General features: G+C 49.0%; 1 protein-coding gene across 1 annotated transcript in view; it reads right to left on the bottom strand.

Annotated features, from left to right (window-relative positions):
• The window catches only part of DCLK3 (doublecortin like kinase 3), a 39,460-nt gene extending 26,291 nt beyond the window's left edge, over nucleotides 1–13,169 (bottom strand). The window contains exon 1 of the mRNA XM_036922070.2: nucleotides 12,919–13,169. Coding sequence (XP_036777965.2) covers nucleotides 12,919–12,997 — 79 coding nt within the window. The 5' untranslated portion in view covers nucleotides 12,998–13,169. The remainder of the gene's footprint in view (nucleotides 1–12,918) is intronic.
• Between the last annotated feature and the right edge of the window lie 5,863 nt (nucleotides 13,170–19,032).

The following is a 19,032-nucleotide window of genomic DNA, read 5'->3' as shown; positions in this document are numbered from 1 at the left end:
CAGCATCTGACCCGGGTTTCCTTTCACTGGGCTTCCCCTGGGACAGCTCATCTTTCAGTCTCACCCTTGGGCTTAATGTTTCCTCCCAACAAGTCCCAACTCACCCACAGGCTCATCCCTGGGGTATCATGCTCACTCGGTAAAATTCCGAAAGGGCAGGCTCCCAGGCCAGCCCATTGTTTCCTAGGACCTGGATTCTTAATTCCAACTGTCTGCTGCAGCTTGAAGGTCCACCACACCTTAATTTGGGCTGAGGTTTGCTTTCCTCAGTGCTTTCCACGGAGGCTCTCTGGGTACGCTCACTTGGGAGGAGAGCGCTAAAGCACACCCCAGCGTGGGCCTTGCTGCCTATGCTTCCTAGTTTCCTTTTCCTGTCGGCTCATAGCACCCAAAGGCCCTCACCGGCCTGCTGGTCTCCATCAGCCTGCGTCATGACAACATTTAAACACACCGGCTAGCCAAAGCTTCACATGCCATCCCCAAACTCCTCTGTCCTCTTTTTTTAGAAAGACTAAGCACATCTCATTTCTTCATCTTCGTGCTTTGCTTTGGATGGCCCTTAGGTTGAGGTGAAGGCACTTGGATTATCTGGCCCTGCAGACACTCCCCCCTCATTTATTGATGTTTACTGATGACAACTCCAAAAAAAGGGAATATTACAAAGAAGTTAATGATAATAAGACAATTTAATGAAATGCATAGATCCCATGAAAGATACATATTGCCAAAGTTCACTCGAGAAGAAATGAGTAACTTAAGTAGCTCCACTGTGCTATTCATCTGAAGCACAGGAATAACTTTCCATAAATACTCAATACATGGTCATTACACAAGCAATTGGATTTACTGGTAAAAATTCTCAAAAATTGTTTATGTTGAAATATGGATCCTCCATAAACAAAGTAATGCCATGGATCCAATCTAAGAAGAATGCAAAGGAGGATCTATGATGTGCTGGGGACCAAGGCTATGTAGGTGAAACTCTTTGCATGGGGACAGGGAAGGGTACAAAGGGCCACAGTCCAACACCCTCAATTTTTAGGTACAACTGTAGACCAGACAGGGTAAGCAATTAGCCCAGGGACACACAGCTAGTTAGTAGAACTGAAACAATCTTTCCACAAATCCTGAATCCTTTTTGAAAAGTGGCTCTGACAGGTTTAGGGGTGTCATCTGTAACCATGGAATAAAGCAAAGCTCACCTATCATGCAGAGGAAAAGTGGCAGGACTTGGACTCAGTGGGCATCTACCCTAAGCAAAGCAGGATCAGTCTGGCTCTGCCCTAGTTGCTAAGCCACCAGCTTCCTAACTGGGCAAGACAAAGTCACACAGCATCCCTGCAGCTGGCAATAAACAAGGGAGCCTTTCCCTGATATCCCCGTAGACAGGATGTTCTAAAATAACCTCCCTAGTGTGTACTAAGATTCCAAACCCAGAAGAGCAACATAGGGGTAAAGCAGATCAAGGTGAAAACTTTTCTTCCTTTGGGGAATTCAAGCTGCATTCAGTTTTCCTCCTGTTTAAAAGTAGGGAAGTCATGGTGCCAAGACCTTGACTGTAACAGGCATCCCAAGGGCACCACAGAGCTCAGGCAGTGGCCCTGGTACCCATGCTGAGTGCCAGAGCCAAGAGGGGCCTCACCCGCATCTCTGCTGGCAGAGTGCCCAGTGGCCCTCGCCACATGGAGCCTGCATGGCCACCTGCAGCCCGGCCTCCCAGGATGGCTGTGAAGACTGTACCAAGATGACCGGCGGAAGGTCAGCCATGTGAGCTGAGACTCAGGATGGAGTGGTCACATCAGGTCGACAGCAGTGGCACCAAGGCAAGCTGGCTCCTCTGCTGAGAAACCAACCACAGTGGGCAGAGACTTACAGGGCTCGCGTAGGCTGTGTGACAGCATCATTTGCAAATGTTTTCACAAAAATTCGGCCTCAGAGCCTTGACAGGCTAAACTTTGGAGCAGCCGACCTCTCCAGGAGTCGTGGTTGAGCTCCCTCAGGATCCCTCCAAGTCTGTCTCTTAGCATTTGCCTAAAATATGCAATTTGTAGGGATCAACTAAATATGCAAGATTCCAAATGCATAGACCTAATGCCAAGCATGTGGCAGTCTGACAATAAACTGGTGTTGCATGAAATAACCCAATAAATCCACAGCAGTGATCGTGAAAACAGCCTACCTGCCAAGGTCATAACTGTCAGAATGTGCTGGATGACAAGCAATCCTGTACTCGGGGTTTCTCACATTTCCGCCCACAAGTCTACCTGAAGCTACTCTGTCATCACATTCTGTGGGGCCAGCAGAGCCATGGATGCTGTAGGTGCCCATCCAGACCCCCTTACCAGGCAACGGGCCTCAACCATCAGCTCTTAGGACTACCGGCTCTTAAAGGGACATCCTGCTCAATTCTCCCAGGAACTGCCCTCTGCGGCCTCGAGCCGCTCCACCCACAACCCTCCCCACCAACTCTGTCTTCTCAAGGGCAACCCATAATCAATGACTGGCTGATGGAGACAGGGAAGGGTTCAAAGGCCAGCCCCTGACCCTAGGGGATCAGCCGTGTAAGCTCCAGAGCCCCCATGGGATGGGGCAGGGCGTCTCCAGCTGAGTCCACGCCCTGGCCAGCGCGTCCCCTGCTCACCTTGCCCCTCACCTCCCTTCTCCTGACAGCTCTCTCCCAAACGCACATGCACACTGACCCACACCGTTGTACCCAAATGATGAAAGGCCTTTAGATCTTGAAACAAGAATAGCACTGAGTGTTTTGCAGCATTGTTTGGAATTCATAGGAAGAAGGGGTCCCTTCTCTCCCATTTCATTAACAACAAAAAGCAATTAATTAGGCAGAGATGCCTGGATGTCCTCAAACTCTCCCACACCCATCTTTCTGACCTTGGCACAGGACTGCGACCAGCCCAGTACCATTCCTCCAGGAGGCCTCCCTGGAAGACTCTCTGCCCTCCATCTCTCTCACTCACCAATCCTGCTCCTCTTTCTCCACCGGACTTACCACTGCTACAACGTTCACCTGATGCTGCGGCCGCCGTGTCCCCAGCCTGCTAGCTCGGCACCTGCTAACACAATCGCCACTAGCTACCTGTGACTATTTTCAACTTCAATTTCACTAACTAAAATTACTGTGCTTACCACAGTGGCATATAGTAGACACTCAAATACATATACGTAAGTGAATAAAAGAATAGTTCATGGCAATCATTGGTGACTTCCCAATATTTAATTTTGTTACTTTTGCACTAAAAACTGATACTCTCAAAGGCAGGAAAAGAACCATAAGAACCTTTAAGAAAAAGTTTCTTAAAGGCTATGAAATATGACTAGTACTGGTTGAATTTTAGTGGATGGTAGTTAATTGTAGGTTAAAAAAGAACAATGCCAGCCTCCAGATGGAAATAGCTAGCAAGCCAGAAACTGCTGAGAATTTTTCAGTTATTCAAGGCAGCATGGAAAATGTAAAACTTTCCCTTTTTCCCCTAGGATGGACAAATATTTAAAAACCCACTCCCTCCTCCCAGGAGAACAAAAATCTATCATGTATGTTTCTCCTTCATTAACATCCTCACTTCAGACCATTAGAAGCCCACACAATGTTTACGGCCACGCCAGCGTGCTGGGGCAGCAGGAGGGACAGCAGGGCATTGCCTTCCCCACCCCGCTGTCCTCCACCACTAGCACTCCACTTCCTTTCTAAGAAAGCAGCTTAAGAAAGACACCCACTTTGAGCTGATGAAGAGAGTTCAACTCACCTTTAGGAGAAGCAGGCAGCCACTGCTGTCTCTGCTTTGACAAAATGTAGACAAAGCCACTGGAAAATAGCAAATAACTAGCAAATGTACCTGAGAATATGTGAACCCCAGGGGCCTTTCAACTGGCTCTCAGATTCTATAATTTATTGTCTATTCCTCCTTCACGAGAGTGTGGACACCTGCCTTACTGTCACACTACCGGACACCTTTGGGAAATATCATCTTAAAAACCAGTAAAACATCTTTAGTTACACCGTTCTTGGAGAAAATGATCAGCTCCTTTGAATTCTACAAGAGTATCAGTGGCATTAAGGAGGAAAACACCTGCAAGGTTCTAGTAGCCAGCACAGTGCATGCTGACAACCTGGGCCTTGGGGGCTTCCTCATAATTAGGTTCCTGCAGAAGTCTGCGACCCGTGGGCATCAATGAACTCCAAGTTCCAACGAGAAAAGGGGGCTTCAGTCTAGTGCTCCTGGCTTTCTTCTGTTTATTTTTTATTTTTAAATTAGTATGTCCAATGATTTGAGGTTTCTAAACTTGAACACAAGGCAAGACCCCAACCAGGGCTGTGGTGTCCTTTCATTTTGTTTTACGTTCACCTGCTAGACCTGTCTTTAGCATCACTGAAGAAGAGCTATTGTTCTCTGACATCATCTTTTATTATCTGGATTCAAAATATAAACATGTCATTACTGACAAGTATCAGTTGTCTAAAGGAAGACCAGGATGTTGGGGCTAGTGTTGTCTAGAACTAGTCAGGGAAGCCTACAAGCAAGTTTTAAATTCGTGAGAGATGATGTCTCAAAGAGAAAACACAGTGAGCCTGAGCTAGTGTAATGGCGTCTGTAACCCACTGGACTGTGGGTTGGGGTCCTGATTTCTATCCCATGCTCAACTCCTTGTATACCTGTTCTCTCTATACCTTATTCCCTCCTTCCCTGAAGTTATTTCAGTTCTAGAACACATCTATTTCTTCATTCTAAGCTGCCTGGAAAGGCAGTTAGAGCACATGGAACCACATGAAATAGCTCTATACGTTTTTACTTCAAAATATAATTAGAAATTGGTCAGCAATAGGGCCAGAAATTTTTTTAATTGCATGTATTTATATTATATTTATATCAAGCTTTCCTGTATTTCCTATATAACAGCAATAACCAGTTGGGAAATACAGCTTAAGAAATAATAACATGAACAATGCTAACATGTAGAGAATTCCTAGGAATAAATTTAGGAAGAACTGTATATGATCAATGTTAACAGAAACAGAAGATCCATTGCCCATTCCAGAACACAAAGTCCTAATAAGTTAAACATATCAGTTCTTTCCAATTGTAAATTTTAGATTTGATGCAATTTAAGCACTAATGCACTTTTTGAGGGAGGCCAGAAAAGAGACATGAGTAATGAAGATAGTAATATATATTTAGAGCTGCAGTTACAATGTCTCAAGTGCTTACACAAGAGCTGGGTTTTAGGAAAAAGAAAACTGTAGCCTAAAAATAGATATTATTTTGCATGAGAGTTTAATGTATAATAAAAGATCATTACAAATTAATCAGGGAGGTAAGAATAATTTTATTTAATATTGGAACAATTGGCTAATCATTGGGAATACATTGAGTTTGAATTTCTATTTCACAAGTATATACAAAAATTAATTCCAAAATTAAAAGCCATGGAAAATCGTAAATAAATTGTACTCCACTATTAATTAAAACCCTGAAGAGAGATCGGGTTTGGCAATTAGAACATTAAAGGAGATCACAAGTGAAAGATCTCAGGGGTTCTCACGTACCAGTGGTGGATGGGAATGGAGGATGCGCTGGTGAGTGCTGGCCCCAAGGCGCAGAGCTGGGGCTGTGTGTCCGCTAGGAAGGTGCCTCCACCCACCATGCCAAGCTCAGGGCTTCCACCCTGACCGTGCCCTGCTCACACGAACTCCAACGTGGACTGAGCAGCCTTCCTCCAAGGAGACCGAAGGCAGTGCCCTGACTCCAACCTGCCTGGCATGACAAGTGACACACAGCACTTCCCACCCACAATCCAGTGGCCACAACTAACCCAAAAGGGTCTGGGCTGCACTCTTCCAAAGCAGAGGCTGGGGGACAGACCTGAGTTTATTTGGGAGGTGATCCAGGAAGCACCGGTGGAAAGTGAGGAAATGAGGTGGTACAGGACACGAGTGAGCCAGGGGCTACTGTGGGCAACCTGGGCTCGGCTCTACTAGGAGCTTCTGGGCCAACGGGTAGAGCATACCCAAGGGTTGTCCACCACGGGGGCAGGGCTGCTGTGATATTTATCCCCCATCCCCCTCCATTACTGGCCAAGCACTGCTCCCAGGAGCATTAGCTCCCCGATGCCTCTGGCTTTTCCCAAGAATAAGCCAGCCATGGCCCGGCAACCAGGGAAAGCCCTCAACAGGGCTGCGGTGGATTGCAGGGGAGCCATCCGAACAGGTACCCCTAACAGGGGCTGACACCGTCTGCTCACAAAGGGGAGCACGCACATAGGCAGGGGCCCCAGCTGTCTCGCCACTGGTCAGAGACCCGAGCTCCAGAGGATTCTGGATGCAGCCAGTCTGAAACCAACACAGCACCTGAACTAAAGTGAACAACATGCTTTGCCCAACCCATTCCTCAACCCAGGCTTTTGTTGCTGGCAGGTCTGCTCCTCCAGTCAGCCCTGAGGCCCGAGTTGCTCCCTAAAGGTGCCCTAGAGCCACTGGCGGGTGTGGAGATGGGGGCAGGGAAACTGCTCTGCTGCTTTGGGGGATTCCAAGATGAAAACGACACGGTGCCTGTCCTCAGGGGCACGGCTGACAGGACATTTACCACAAGTTCCAGAGAGACATGGAGGGCTCCACTTCTCCCTGGAAGGCCTCAGGGGTGCTGCCGCCATGAACATGATGCCTGAGCCGGGGCCAAGAGACAAGCAGAAATTGGTCGTGAGAAAGAACCAGCAGAGGGAAGACTGCTTTGGCAGCTTGCTTATGTGGCTTCCACCTGTTGGGGCATTAGGTTACCGATTCACACAAAGAGGAGACACCATGACTTAATGCCAAAAACTTAATTAACACAAGATTTCACTCTAGCAACCCAGGAGGTCTGTGTTCCTGTGTGAGATTTGTGTTTGTTGGTCTGTTGGGGGAGCCTCATGTTCTCTGCCCTCCTTTTCTTCCAAGTGCACTTTCCACGTCCCCTGTTATGCAACCACCTATGGATCATTTAAACTGCACCACATCTGCTCTCTCCTCCGAGAATTTTGAGTATCTGTCCAAAAACACAGAGTGGAAAGTTGCTTCTTAAACACTGGAGGCAGATAACTGATCTCACATTATATGGTATGACAGCTTCTATCTCAGAGCCATCCACAGTTTTTTTCTCAATTTTTTTTTACTTTCTTCAAACATGTAGACAACAAAAAGTGTATGCTTAATTAGGCAAAATGTTGCAGAGCCCACTCCAGTGGGTCAGAAGCAGTCAGCACAACAGAAAGGCTAACAAAGCCACTCCTATCATCCAAGTGAGCACTAATTAAATGTCCTGAAGAGGAAAAAGTAGCCACTGAAAGATGCACACTTCCTCAGGAAAGCTCATGTCAGTTAGAAACGATGAGATGATACATATGGCTGAACACAGCTCTGGCCTGAAGCAGTCCTGTTCTGTCCGTGGATGCATGCACCCCACCAGTGACACCACCGACTGGCCAAGCCCCGTGACCCAGAGCCATCTCTGACTCCTCTTCCCTCTCCTCCGCCCACCACCCAGTCCACTCCAAGCCCTGAGGATTCCACCTCCTAAATGTCTCCCCAGTCTGGCACCTCCTCTCCACTTCCAAACTACTCCCTGCCTCAGTGACCACCCTCCCACCTGACCGGAGCCTGCCTCCTACCCCTCGCCACTTCACACAGGGACAGACTGACGTCTCTGAACCACGACACTGGTCACCTCTTCATGAAACACTCCAGTGGTATTCCACCTGCTACTCAAATTCTCGGGGGATCCTCAGACCTATTCCAGGGGGCTCACAAGGTCTCTAAAATTACTTTTAACTTCGTGCTTTCCTTTCCATGATAATCTTTTTAAAGATTATCAATTGAAAATTGAAAGAAACACATCCTGGGTCATCCAAATGACCGAGTGCTGCCACATCATTTCTCCATATGTATTCTTGCATTTACCATATTGTTAGCAACAAGAAATACTATTTTAACTGTCACAAGCTAAACAGAAAATAATAAATCCAACTTAATATAGAAAGAAGAAATGAGAGAACTGAGCCATCAGACAATGCATGGGGCCAAATTCATAAGAACCTCGACAATTGTTTTGAGAATCAGAAAGAGTGATTTCATTTTAGCAGAAATAACTATTCATCACATAAAGTTCATGAAGTTACTCAGAAGGTACTTCGTTGCAGCTGTACTGGTATTTTACTTACGTATTTGTTTTGGTCTTATGATCATATGAGAGCTCTAAACATCAGAAGTTCAGATCTTTTTCATGCTGCTACCTATTTGAATTGCATTATAATAAAAGTAATTTAAGTCACCACTAGAAATCTATAAGTTTTTCTCCCTTTAGAGGAATTCACACATTACTCCCATTTGAGAAACTCTAGCTTTCCAAGTGAGATGTAAAGCCCATTCTTTACAAGGCCCATGTAGGAGACAGTGATGCTCTCTGAACTTTCTACCCACACCCACATCATGTCCAAGCCCCCACACAGTGAGTTCTGGCCAGTGGACTGTGGGCAGGCAGCATGGCATCAGTTCCAGACTGAAGCACGCTTGAGCCAGACAGCAACTCTCCCACAGCCTCTTCTTGAGCCGGTGACAACACAGGCCACATTTTCCAGATGGTGTGTCTGCAAGGTGGGGAAAGCTGTCAACTTGGCCCTCCACAGACCTGTGAGGGATGCTAGTGTGAATGAGAAGTGACCTTTGCTCAGTTAAGCTACCAGGATGATGAAGGTGATTTGTTACTGCAGCAGAACTTAGCCTATCCTGACTAATACATCTTCAGGAAATGAGCTCTGCCTCCCGGCCAAGCCCTTCCAGCCATACCCCATGACCCAAACAACTCTCAGCTCAATGACTGAGCACCCCAAGCTGTTCCCTAACACCCAACCTTTGTGCATGTTGTTCCTCCATCCTAGAACACCATTCCCCACACTCTTCTGTCCTCTCCCCCAACCCAGCCACCATGATTCATCTTCAAAACCCAGTTTAGCTACAATTACCACCAGGCGGCTTCCTCCCTTTTCTGACTCCCTTACGCCCATCACCATTACAAAAGGATGAATGCTTATCTCAGCATGTAATAATCACATGTATATGTGCCTGTCCCCACTCCACCCCCAATAACACTGCAGCAGGGTCAGTGGCTTATTCATCTCCACGCCCCGAAGGCCAGCAGGCAGAAGCAGGCAGCATCTTGTGATCTATCCAGGAAGACCACCAGGGGGCTGGTCCTAAGGCACTAGAAGGGAGTCGGTTTGGATCTATTACCATCCCCCCCCCAGTGGAAGATAAACCCTTACTCATCAGCAGCCAGGCCCAGCTGTCCACCCCCGCCCCGGGAGACCTGCCCAGAAGGCATGAATCCTGCCCATCATCTCCCCAAACACAGTTTCTTCAGCCACACAAAGGACTCAGACTCTACCTGGGAGGAGCATTCTAGAGCCTTGTACTCAAGGTCCCCACACAAGCAATGCCTCCAGTACTTGGGAGCTCGTGAGAAAAGCAGACTCACGGGCTCTACCCCAGACCTCCTGAAGCAGAATCTGAATTTTAGCAAGATGCCCAGTCAGAGTTGGGAACACGGCCCATGGCACCCAAACAGAATCTCTCCAGCCTCAAAGATAACCTTAATAACAATATTTTCCATTTGTAATAATACCTGCTGAGTGCTTCACATCACTAAATCCTCAGAACAATTTGATTGTGCCCATTTTACCAATAAGGACACTGAGGCTCAGAGTGGTTGGGTCCCTTGCCCAGGACTACACAGCTCTGCAGTGTCAGTCGGGATTTGAAGGCAGTTCTGATAGACTCATGAGCTCTAACCCCACATCCACACACTACTCCCTGCCATTTACAAAGTGCTGTGAACACTGGGCCTTCAAGCCCAGACCAAGAAGCTCTGGGGACCCCCAAACCTTCACACAGCCACTAAACTGCACTCTATTCCATTACTTACCACCTGCACCATGAAGCCTCCACAGACACCATGCGCCTGAGGGATGGCCAGTTCTCTCTGGGTAAAGATCTTGTGGGCTTGTTCAATAATTCTTTGATCGGTCACTGAAAATATTTCCCTTTGATCATCAAACAACCCTCTGAGGTCGGCTGGACAACTGTTAAGTGAAGGAAGATGAGGACATGGAGGTTCCCAGAGAAGTTCAGTAACTTGCCCCCAGGTCGCCAGGTCACTGCAGAATGGAACTCAACCCCCTGACTCCCAGGACACATGTCTTCTTCCCCCTCATCTAGTCTCCCTGGATTTCTCTCTTGTGACCTACAGTACCAAGCAGTTAACAAAACAACCTGTTCAAAGAAACCCCACACATGCATCTTCAAAATGGGCTCTGCTTTACCACCAGAGGCCAAATTCAGACATTAATAGGGGCAACTCTGGATACCAGATACAAGGGCCTCCTGGATGTGAGGAAAGGATACTTCATCAGCAAGACCCTCAGGAAAGCAGCCCGTCCATGCCCCTACATGATTACCCCATGCAAGGCAGAGGTCGCTGGAAGACCAGGCTGGTGCAGACCTGCCCAGGTGCCGGGACCCCTAGCAGTCTGTGGTATTGTGGGTCCACTGGCCAACACAGTCTCTTCTTTTCCTTTAACAGCTTTGGAAAGAAGCTAAGACATTTAACCAGAGAAAAGCAAAAACATCTGCCTGAAATATTTAAATACTGAGGAAATCAGGGGAGGGATATTCCCCCTGGACTGAGAAGATGAGGGAATGCAAGAAGCCAAGAAGTGAGACCTTGGGCTAACAACTCTCCATTTTGTTTTGCTTTTCTGAGCACCATTCCCAAGCACCACACCACCCCTTCTGCTGGGCACTGTGTGCGCCTCCAAAGGCACCCAGATGAGGGGATTAGCAGGTGTCGAACCCCACTCCCAAATCCTGTGCCTGCACCCAGGACTCCATCTTCCCAGAAGGAGGCATCATGTGAAAATTCATATAAAGACACTCTGCTGTCTTACTCAGGTACCATGGAAGGAAATAATGTTGAGTGTGAGAAGGTCCATGTTCTGGGTTCGGCTCCCTAGAATCGGATCCCAGGATAAGTCCTACAAAAGTGCTTTATTAGGAATTATTCCTAAAACAGTCTGGTCGGGGAGTGAAGAGCTGAGACAAGTAGCAGCAGCAAGCCCAGCAAAGACCCATGGAGATCAACTGGACACAGCTCCACAGTGGATCTCTGGAGACAAACTATCTCACACCGGGGAATTTCCCAAATGGGGGAAAGGGAGCTTGCCTATTTATACTCCAGTACATCAGTCATTGGCTAGGGGCTGTTCCCAGGAAGATGTCAATTCTCAGACACTCCCGCTCTCAGTTCCTACAGGCCAAGCGGACTCCCAACGGCCCAATAAACAGCCTCCATCAAAGAGGAGGGACTGGCAGCTGGGAGTGAAAGCCCTCAGGACACTAATGCACACCCCCGTGGCAAAGGGCTCTGGGAGGGTACAGGGTAGCACTGAAGCTGTGACAGTCCATACTCCAGTACTCCTTCCCCAAGTTTTGCCCAACCGCTGGCCATGGTAACAGTACCTCCATCTCAGCTACTCTGAGGCCTCCTGGGGTTCCCCTGCAGGGACTCGCCCTTCTCATGTTTATTTCAGCTCACCATCAAAGAACATGGCTCAAAGACCTTTCAGACCTAAGTGGCATGAGTTACAGAGCATGTTTCAGAAATCCTTTTCTGCCTCTCTGTTCTTCCTCTAGTGAAGCATTTTATGGCATCACCCAAAGCAATCCAAATACTGAATTGATAAGCTGTATTTCAATACAGCTGGCTGCCAGGCAAACCCCTTTCCTTTGTTACTTCCTGGGGCCCCTGCTTCCTTGCCCCTTCAGGATTAACACAGGGCTTGGCTACTGCCCTGGACACCTCATTCCTTGTGGCCCTGATTGCAGGAACTGATTCCTTGTAGCCCAGCAGATCACCTATATACGCAGGGATATGGACTAACTCACAGGTTCCAACACAGTCATCAAAGCACAGGGCCACCTAATGCCAAGCCATGAAGGTGTAACCCAGCTTCAAGTGACAGGTGTCATCTTGAAATACATCAAGTAAAGGGAAGGAAATGGGATCAGCAGGTTGGAGAGGTATGTGGGGGGATGAACCGTCTGTCGGGGATGAATATCCACCGGTTCCCTCCACAGCTTCTGCCCCCACTGCCAGCAGAAGGACCCTCGGAAGAGGTGTCTCCAACCCTTTGCCAGACCCTAGTATAGTCTTCCCCCCACCTCACTGCACCTTGCCCCCAGATCCAGCAGTAGAAGGCAGTGCAAATGCGGTCCTATATTGCAATTAATTGACGGGCTATTTCACGAACTAGCAATTTCCTGCTAATTCCCAAATGCTGTGCCTCTAGCCTTTTTCTTGCTAATCTCCAGCCCTGTGGGTTTCTCCATCTACTTCTAAGGGGCCCTTCTTTTCCTTTAGCTGATCTGGAGCTCTGAAGATTGGTGCAAGTAAGACCTTGAGCAAGTCCAGAGTTCTCCGTTTTCTCATCGGAGAAATGGGGATAATTGCACCTTCCCTACAGGATGAAACGAGGTCAACTGCAGGCAAACACCTGGCTCGCTAGATGCTCAGTCTAAGACCACTCCCTCCCAGGCCCTGCCTGATCTACCGTCCCTCCCCCAAACCCCTCCGCCCCGGCCTCTGTTAGGGGCCACGCATTCCCCGGGGAAGCCCCCTAGCTGGCGAGGGAGGAAAAACCAGCTCCGGACAACGGTTTCCCAAGGCGAGCGAGCTGGAGCCGATGTAAACGCGCGTGCACAGCGCCACGGGTCCCCCTGGGCTGGCACTGCCGCCCCCCGGGCAGGTGGGGAGCTGGGTCCCAAGCCAGGCGGCAGGGTGTCCCCACCGCCCCGTCTCGTCCAGCCGCTGCACTTACCGGGAGCTGGCTGCACGGGACAGCGCGGGGCGGGACGGGCCGGGGGCGGCGGGCGCGGGGCGGGCGCGGCGGCGGGCATCGCGGCACCCTGGATAAGCGCGCGGCGGGAGCAGGAAGGCGGAGGGGCTCGGGCGCGGGGCAGGGCCGCGGCGAGCAGCGCCCGCCTCCCTCCTGCAGCCGCCCGGGGAACGTCTCCGGGGGCGCGGGGCTTAGCAACCGCGCGCCGCCGCCTCCCCGCCCCACCCGCCGTGCCGCCGCCTCCCCGCCCAGCCCGCCGCTCGGCGCGGCCAGCCCCAGAGGCCCCCGGAGGCCAGGCGGAGCCAGCCAAGCCCTTGCGCCCGCACCCCTCTGCATGAGGACGCCCGGAGGTGGCCCTGGGGACCCAAGTACCCCGCCTCCAGGTGTTCCCTTCCCGCGCGGGGCGGTCCTGCTGTGAATGGCACCTCGTCCTCGCTCTGGGACCCACGGCTGCTCAGGACTCCCAGCCACCCCCTCCGCTGTGGGCACTAAGAGTCCAGACTTCCCGCACCGCTGCATTCCCCCAGCTCTCATGCCCACTCGGGCCCGCAGCCCTCATCCCCCCTCCCCCAAGACCCAGAGACATCTTCTATTCCAGGTCACACCGATGGCCTCTAGAGCACAGGCTGCAAAACATCCCTCCAGCCTCGTGTCCTCCTGGTGCCATAAAGGCTGCCCAGTGCCTCGTGCATCATGACGCCCTTCCGTGAACCTCACACCTCATCCTATTTGAAAATTCCCCAGGTGCACAACTGCAGTCCCGGCCCAGGGACCACAGCCTCAAGTACTGGCTCCCAGGCCCCTAGTAGTGAGTCAGGGACCGTGGGTGTAGTCAGAGTAGGGTAAGGGCCTCTGGAAAAAGCAAGGCAGGGTTTTTGCAGTCAGAGCAATGTAACTACATGCAAGGAAACCCCACACTACGACTCTGTGTTAAACATTCAGCTCTAGAGTCATTCTTCAGTGGGATCAGTTAGTATACCCCAGATAAGGAAGAGTAGCACATGTTTATTTTATGCTAAGATTCACTTTAACATGCTAAAAGGCCCAGGCCTATGTGCTGTCTTTCCTCTTTCAGATCTGATGAGGTGATTTTACAAACTGGGCAAACTAATTTAGCAAGTAAGCCCAGGCATAAACAACACAGTAAAAGGCAAGGATCCCACCTTAAAGATAAGATTGCATTTTAATACCCAATAAGTTAAGACGTTAGAAATTCTTAACTTACTCTTTAGCAAACAATACCTCAGCCCACCTTGGGGGCTGAGCAGGTGGCCTTGTTTCATATGTCCCCAGACCAAGATGCTGGTATCTCAGGGAGAAATCAACAGAGCAGGAAGTTACTTGTATCAAGTTAATTCTAAATATCCTAGGACCAATTAATAAATCCACACCCCTAAGGTCTTTTTCATGTTCTCGAAAAATTCTCAACTGCCTATAAAACCCCCTAGACAATGCACCACTATGGACTCTCTTGTCCCCTCCTGGTGTGAGCCAGGAGCTCTGTCCTTTCACTTTATCTCTAAATAAAAGCCTGTACCTTGCTCTCCTACCTTGAGTGTTTGTGAAGCTCATTCTTAGGCTTCGTGCACAAGAACCCCGGCATCAGTAGGAAAGATGATGAATGCAGGGAAAACCACACCCGCCTCTCCAGTGGCCAGGAACCCCATCAAAGCAGGAGTCCCGAGTGTTCTGGGAAATTGTTCACGGTCAGCAGAACATCAAGGCCGAGGCTAGTGCCGGTCCACCTGCCCTTCCTTTCCCTTCTGACACAGAACAACAAGTCTAAAAGCTCCCCGAGCTTCTCAGGGAGGACCTTGGCGCCAGTCTCTTTTGAGGCTTCCACGAGGTCACCTGCAACATATAACTGCCTTTCCTCCTGAAAAACGGTTGCCTCCAGGCCACAAAATGGCGGCAACAATGAAGCCATCATGTGAGAAGGCAACTTCCGCTTCTGGCTGGTTGGACGGCCCGACAACCCTAGCGATCACCCTGGCCGGTTTTCAGCAATCCACGTCACCAACAGGAAACACAACGGCAAACGACCTGCCTCCGAGGCACTCGCCTTCTGGTGGAGTGAGACACAACTAACCAAGTACGGTGGTCAGTGGTATGGAGGAAAAAGCAAGGCAAGGGCATGGGGAGGTGTCGTTTCAAGCTGGGTCATCAGGAAAGGCCTCACTGACAGAGGACCTCGTAGCACAAGCCTGAAGAAGACCTGGTTTGGACATTTCTCTCGTGAGTGCCCAGGCTACCTAGATAGTCTCTTTAGAATTATTTTGTTAGCAATGTGATACATCCACAGCCTCTCTGCGCTTTCACCCTGCTGAGCCTCTGCCGAATGCCGAGGTATCCCGGCTGACCTTTCACCCGCTTCGGCTAAGAAACAGGTGCCTACGGTCAGGAGCCCCCTTCGGACCAGACCGGCCCTGACTGGCGGGACCCAAGCTAGCGGCTCCCTGACCGCGGAACAACCTCTCGCGGTATTATCATGTGTGTTCCTACTACTGGATGCATCCGCCAGTGCCGTGACTGTTGACAATCACCATGACAACGACCAGAAGAACCTGTAGAGGACAAAAGAGGGGCTATATTTCCGAAAAGGCCCGTCCCCATAAAAAGCAGGAATATTCCTCCCGTATTTATAACGCCAAATCCCTTCCATAAATTTCACCACATAGTTGCGACTTCCCAGCCCTCACAGGCCAGGGGTCGGTTTGCACCCGCACTCGCTTCTAGGTTCTCTCCACTGAGTAGAGCCCACACCGGCCGACACTCACTTTCCATCTCCCATGTTGACTCGGCCACACTGATGAGAGAAAGACCCTGCTTTGGGCACCAACGTTTGTCAGTGTCAGCTTAATAGCCAGTGCGCTGCCAAAAAGTTTAACTTCTGTGGAAGAGAAATCAGAAGGCTTGTATTTTCCTGGTTGCCGAAGCAGCAGCCGCAGTGCTTAATTACTGGGCTAGATAATTTACATGTTAATCAGACACACACATTAAACAAGTACAATGAACACCTTAGCTTAAATTATCAGACTATCTCACAACAGCGAGGGATAAACATGTTGCCTCTTGTTAAACACCGTGGAAGAAATTGCAAGTTGCCTACTCAATACCACTTCCCTCTTCCTGACCTCAAAACAGACCCCAATTTTTAACCAGGCACACTGCAACCTGAAATAAAGTATGTATTCCCTGGGCTCCCTTGCAGTCAAGAGGGGCTGTATGAAAGGTTTCTGGCCAGTGAAATACTGGTGTAAGTGTGCGGGAGTTTCAAATGGGCTCCTTAAAGATGCTGATAAAGTTAATAGCATAACCTTTGTCCTTCTCAACCCCTTCTTTCCTCCAGGGTTTCAGACTTCTTGTCTGAAGTAGGTTGGATTATTGTCTCAAGTCTTCACTCCATCGCTTAATAGAATTATACAACCCACCCTATATGATACATCTAGTGTACTTGATTTTAGACTTGGCCATCTTACTTTGGCCAGTGGGGTGTTATGGGGCATAAGGTGAACTGAGGCTTGGAATGTACTCCTGTGGTCTGGTTTGACCTCGAGTGCTCCTGCCAATAGCCCAGGGAGCTGCCGATCCAAGGAAAATGTGGAGAAACATGCCGCAGACTTAAACTCAAACTGCTAAGTTCAGTCAATCTTCAGACTGAAGCAGAGCTACCCCAGAGGACTTGCAGACAAATAAATGCCCATTGTTTTAAGTTCCTGAGTTTGGGGCTGGTTTGTTGCCCAGCATTAGTGCAGCAAAAGCTAGCTAAGATGTTGTTGATGATGGAGCGCCAGCACCCATTGTGGGTCACGTGGTGACCTTGAAGATGGAAGGCAAGCCCCAAGGATTGTAAAGCAGAAAAGAAGAAGAGGCCTGAGTCCCTTACATGTAATGGAGCTACTACACCACCCGTGAACTACTGGCTTTGGACTTACCTTTTAAGAAAGAGTTAAATCCTTGTATGTTTAAGCTACTGTAGTCAGAGTCCCTTCCTTATTAGCTTCTAAATGATAACTTGTATCAACTCATTCAGAAAAGAGGATGCTTTTTTTTCATAATAAGAGAAACATTAAGCACACACATTTGCAATCATTTAAATGTAAAATAGAAGACAAAAAAAGGAATATCATGCTTATGTTGAGTCACTTCACTGGCAACTCATTAGCATAGCTGAAGAGAATGAAGCAATAGCCCTGATGGTCTAGCTGCAGTGTCACAGCTATTGTGGCTGCAAGTGAGCAAACTTCACTCACACTCACATAGCTCAAGTCAAGTGGCAGGGAGCACAGGATGTTTTAAGGATGTCTGAAGAAACCTCACAGACATCCAAAAGCAGGTTGGCCACTACCTCATGATCTGACTCTCAAATGTCACCTTCAATTGCCACATCTCAGAATCAGTTTCTCCAGGGAGAGGATACACTCTGCCCAGCTTACTTATTCTGACCAGGCCATTTAACGTACTGGCCAACCACCAGATTGGCAGCTTCAGGATAGGTGTCCATCTCTGGTCCAAACAGCCATGGCCCGGTGGGAAAGAGGCTGGAGGAAGTGGGCAGAAGCAGAGGCCAGCAGGCAGGAACACCTGCCTCTCTGAGGCTGTGTGGCGGACTCCTGGAGCCCAGGAAGTTACTAAGCAGAGAAATTGACTGACACCCAGGACACCAGGTAAGCTTTATTAAGGATGGAGCTAGAAACATTTCCAGGAGGTCAAGCTGGGGTGGGACACAGCTGTGTTTTCAGGAGAGTCTCAGAGGAAGAAGACCTAGACAAAGAGAGGATGGAGTCTCCAAGAGAAATTTCTTTACTTCTCAGCATTACCCAGGATGACTCCACACTGAGATCAGCAAGCAATCTAAAGGAGAAAAATGCAGAATCTTATACAGATCACTACTCTAACAAATTTATCATGTTTTCTTCAGTGACACTTTACATTTCTTCCCATCATATTGATAGACCATTTCCAGGTGCCTCCCCACCCCCAGCTGCCACCCTCCCGCTGCCCCAGGGAAACCTCTTGAGAGATTACTTTCAGTCCCCACTTCCACTCCCTGTCTCCTGCAGAGCTCCCCAGACCTGCTGCAATCTAATTTGTGTCCCATCTTTCTGCATTGCTGCTCTAACTGCATTGCTAATGACCTCTTATACCAAACTCGGGGAGCACAATCCAGGCCTGGTTTTATTTCATTCCACTGCAGCATGTGAGCAGTCATGAAACTCTCCTTGAAGCTCTCTCCTCTCCTGCCTTCTGTAGTGCTGGTTGTTTGTGATTCTACCCCACCTCTTCAAGCAAAGATCTTAACTGCTTTGTAGGTCTCTCTTCCTGAATTCAGTCCTTACATTGCTGTTTCCTAAAGCTTTAGTCTTGTCTTTGGTAGACACTCCCTGGGTGAGCTTATCCAATCCCTTAGTTTAACTTTGTTGGGGGGTTGAGTCTGTTCTCCGTGGTTCTTGTCCCTGCGACAACAAAGAATTGAAGGGCAGAGACATAGTATAGTCAAGCAGTTTCGAGAGTTTTTATTTGAATATACTCTAAGGGAGAAATGGGCTAGGTTTCAAGGTAGATAAAGGCAGGTTTCCTTGCATAAAGCAGAGAAGAAGGGAAAACAAAAGAGAGAAAGGGAAGCTTATTGAACTGCTACTCGGCATAGGGCATAATCCCTTGCCAACTCCTAAAGCCAGTGTCACCTGGCATCCAGTGTCTGCTGGAATCTGCATAGCATGGGGAACTAAGTTCCTACCACCCCAGGAGTTTGGGGAGCTACAGAGCACTGGATGGAGTAAGATTTTGTTCTGAGAACTTCCTAAAGCAAAGTAAAGAGATTTTCAGTCAGGCTGATAAGGAGCATGACGGTATAGCTGCAGTTCTGTCCAGGTCACCCAGGTGATGGGAACTTGCAAGCCCAATCAGAGGTCTCAGTAGACCCTCCCTACTAATCTGAAATAGGACAGAGAGAGTGACACACTTGAAGAAAGGAGAGTGCACCCAACCTCAGAGCTGGGATTCTGTCTCTTAAGGAGTTTCAAGAATGGAATAAAGGTAAAGAGCCAAGGGCATAGGCTTCTCAGGTGGTCTCATGATGTCCATCTTCGGTAA

The sequence above is a fragment of the Manis pentadactyla genome, chromosome 14, assembly GCF_030020395.1.
Source record: "Manis pentadactyla isolate mManPen7 chromosome 14, mManPen7.hap1, whole genome shotgun sequence".
Lineage (NCBI taxonomy): Eukaryota > Metazoa > Chordata > Mammalia > Pholidota > Manidae > Manis > Manis pentadactyla.
Note: the sequence above shows the minus strand (reverse complement) of the source record. Positions and strands in the feature narration are given on the sequence as shown.